Raw genomic sequence first — 3,321 nt, forward strand, 5'->3', positions numbered from 1 at the left:
ACAGAAACTCCAACCGGAAGCAGGTTGCTAAGACAGCATGGGATAGAAGCTACAGAAGAGCTGACATGAACATTTATTCATTCCATCAGCCCAGGGTGGGAATGGGGTGCAGGGTCAGGATGAGTGAGAGCTGGGGTTTATGGCTCAGTAGTAGAGCGATTGCCTAGCATGCTCCAGGTCTCAGGCTCAGCACTGAAAGAGTTAAAAAGCAATGGAGTCACAAAAGTAGGGACATGAGCAGAACCACTTACTTCTTTCGAGTATAAAGATCATTTATTTGGAAATAGACCCAAAGGAAAGGAAAACTAACATTTATTGAGCGCCTATGGTTATGTACATGTGTATATATACATATATATGTATGTATGTGTATACATATATACACACACACACCCCTTATATAATGTATATCCAGTCTTGTGCAAGGAGTTCCCATCTACAACATTCCATGTGCTGCTCACACCAACCCTGTGAGGTAGGTATTAGCCTCATGTTTGTCGGGTGAGGAATATGAGGCTCAGAAAGGTTAGGTAGTTTAAGGACACAGAGCTAGAAACCAGGAAGCTGGGACTGAGTTTTAAGTCTCGAGTTTCATCCCATCCCTGTTCTTTCTTACCTGCCTGAGCCCCTTCCTTTCCTATCCCTGTAGCCCATGGCTCCCCAAAAAGAAGCCTGCCCCATGCTACTCTGGGATAATGCAATCAGTTGAGGATTAAGACATAAATAAAAAATAAATAGTAGGGTCATGTTCCCAGAGGTGAGGATGCGCCTTCCACGCCCATGCTGTGTGAGGTCCCATTCACAGCTGGAGTGAGGGGCAGCACGGCCCTAGTGGGGGGGAGGGGGGAACTGGGACTACAGCCGTCAAAGGCTGCAACAGGTGGGCTAAAGAGGCCCCTTCTGGGCTGCATGTATTTGAGAACATGTGTGGTCATGGGCACAGTCACCGTCCTCCTCCATCTGTCCATTTCACCGGTGTTTGTGATCCAAGAGAGATTCAAAATCAGGAGAACATACAAGTTTGTGCTTCACATGTCCCAGGACTGTCATCTCTCCTGTCCTGCTGTCTCCAAGGCCCACAGACACCAGTTCCTGCCATTCAACAGAGACATCAATGAGAAGCACACACCCACACCCAGCCCTCAGTGCAGTGACCTAGAAGTTCCTCACCACCTCAGCACAGGCTGTTTAATATCTCCCCAAGCCTCTCTCTGGCCCATAGGGGTCATACCTGCAGGAAAGAACAGGTTGTTCCCATGGTCACATCCAGAGTCACCTTGCCCAGAAGGAGCTGCACCTTCCCTGATTTACGGATGAGCAGTTTGCCCACTTGACCCTCTGTCAGGTCAGCCAAGGTACAAACATTCTCTGCTAGCCTGGCTTCCTGTGGAGAGAAGCCACAGCTTTCATGAATGAATCCTATTCTGTTTCCCAGGGAGAACTGCAGCAGCGGCAGAAATCCTGGAGCTATCGATAGGCCTAGAATTTCCCCCGACCTCGCTCTTGAGCATACCCGGTCTCTTTCCTGCTTTATGACTACCATCTGTCCATCCTCGCCCTGCACCTCTGTCTTGACAGGCTTGATGTCCTGAGTGGGCGGCTGCCCGGGGAGGGTGTCAGGCAGCTGCAGGAACAGCAGCTCCTCATCCTTCANGAGGCTCAACTCCCTGAGCAGCTCTGCCACCGACACGTCCTTTGGGAGGCCAGGGGTCTTCCGGGATGCTCTTGGAGGGGCTTTCACCTTGGCCTCCTCTTCCTCATCCCGTGGCTCCTCTTTCACTGCCCAAAGTGAGAAAGAGCAAACATCAAGTAAGCAGCCCCACCCACTAAGCCGGTTCTCTGCTCCCAAGCCTTCACATCCACGGGCTCCACTGTTGCTGAGCCAGGAGTTACACAGAGGAACAGGAAAGAAATTCAACAGTGACTTCTCTAAAATGGCAGTGGAGGCCGGGCGTACTGGCACACACACATGCGCTCTGAGGCAGGAACTTATGTCTTGATGCTGTGCCTATACTTTTGGGTGGGAAGGGAAAGGCGACACCGCTGAGGGCTTCTGGGGAGCCCTAGGGAAGAAGGGAAGCCAGCTGACACAGGCTACCTTTTACGGCAGGCACGTCCACCTCCATGTCTTCTTCCTTGGGGCCAGCCGAAAAAGGCTTAGCCTCTGGCTCTTCACTCTCCTCCTTAAAAAGCCACCCCGAATGAGCCAGTGGCAGCTGCACTGGCATGTTCCGTGTGTCATTCTTTAGCCCCGGGTCATCGATGAACTGCCAAAGAGTGAGGGGTCACATTAAATGTCAGCATGTGTGCTTCGGGACTTGTGTCTCTCTCTTTTCTTCTTTTCTTTGCGTATGTGTACGTCTCACACACGGAGGCGGGCACTCTCTCCACTGAGCTGCACCCCCACCCCTCTTTAGTGTTCCTGTAACCAAAAGCATGAACATGTGCCTGGCCTGGCTCCCTCAAAGCCCTCTTTAGCAGCTACAAAGGAACCTGTCCCCCAGGCTCCTGACGCCTACGTCATCCTTCTCCAGCATGCGCAGGATCTGCTTGGTCTCTTCATCTGTTTCCCTCTTCTCTTTTTTGATGTTGATGATATGAGAGGGTCCCATGTCGGACATATCCACAGTCTTATCCCAGCTCCCTGCGGGAGGGAAATCATACTGTTCACTAGGGTTCAATAAGGAAGACTGCCCACAGCGAGGAAAACCGAACTTGGAGTGGGGAATCCCGCGCTCTGCCCTCTCAGGCAGTCCAAACTGCAACCCAGACCAGATCCCTTCCTGGTACCTTTTTTTTTCATCATTTCTGCCGGACCCTGCTCGAAGATAGAATGGGACTGGATCACTTCCGGGCGGCCACGCCCCCGTCCGTGACCCTCACGCTGGCGGTCCCTGTCCCGTTCACGCTTTTCTTTCTTCATAGTTACTTCTTCTTTTGGCCTGGGAATGAGGACAGACAAAAGGGTCTGCCTCAGGAGATGAAGCCTCCTCGCCCGCCTCTTTCAGCCCGCTGAGCAGAGCTTGAGAGCCAGAAAGTACACCACAAGAATCGGCACCCAACCCTTTGCTATACCTTTGACCTCTCCCAGAAAGCACGGTTTTCGATTTCCTTTTACTTTACCATCTTGTCAAAATGTGGGCTTTTTGTTTTGTTTTTTTTTTACCCCCTGAAAGTAGAAAGGCTGGAAGAGCAGAGAAACTTAAGGGAAAGTATAGAGAGTTCAGCCCTACCTCGGCAGAAACAGAAGGTGGCTGACACTCTAAAAGATGGAGCCTACTGGGTGGTCAGCCCTTTCCTCTTCTTCTTTTTTTTTTTTTT

The 3,321-nt window shown here is 51.1% G+C and overlaps 1 protein-coding gene across 1 annotated transcript in view; it reads right to left on the reverse strand.

Annotated features, from left to right (window-relative positions):
• Positions 1 to 237: 237 nt before the first annotated feature.
• Polr3d (RNA polymerase III subunit D) overlaps positions 238 to 3,321 on the reverse strand; it is a 5,281-nt gene continuing 2,197 nt past the window's right edge. Inside the window, exons 3-8 of the mRNA XM_021203809.2 lie at positions 2,791 to 2,972; positions 2,520 to 2,644; positions 2,099 to 2,267; positions 1,514 to 1,779; positions 1,232 to 1,384; positions 238 to 1,092 (exon numbers count right to left, since the gene is read on the reverse strand). Of these exons, the coding sequence (XP_021059468.1) occupies positions 970 to 1,092; positions 1,232 to 1,384; positions 1,514 to 1,779; positions 2,099 to 2,267; positions 2,520 to 2,644; positions 2,791 to 2,972 (1,018 nt within the window). The 3' untranslated portion in view covers positions 238 to 969. The remainder of the gene's footprint in view (positions 1,093 to 1,231; positions 1,385 to 1,513; positions 1,780 to 2,098; positions 2,268 to 2,519; positions 2,645 to 2,790; positions 2,973 to 3,321) is intronic.

The sequence above is a fragment of the Mus pahari genome, chromosome 8 (genome assembly GCF_900095145.1).
Source record: "Mus pahari chromosome 8, PAHARI_EIJ_v1.1, whole genome shotgun sequence".
Taxonomy (NCBI): Eukaryota; Metazoa; Chordata; class Mammalia; order Rodentia; family Muridae; genus Mus; species Mus pahari.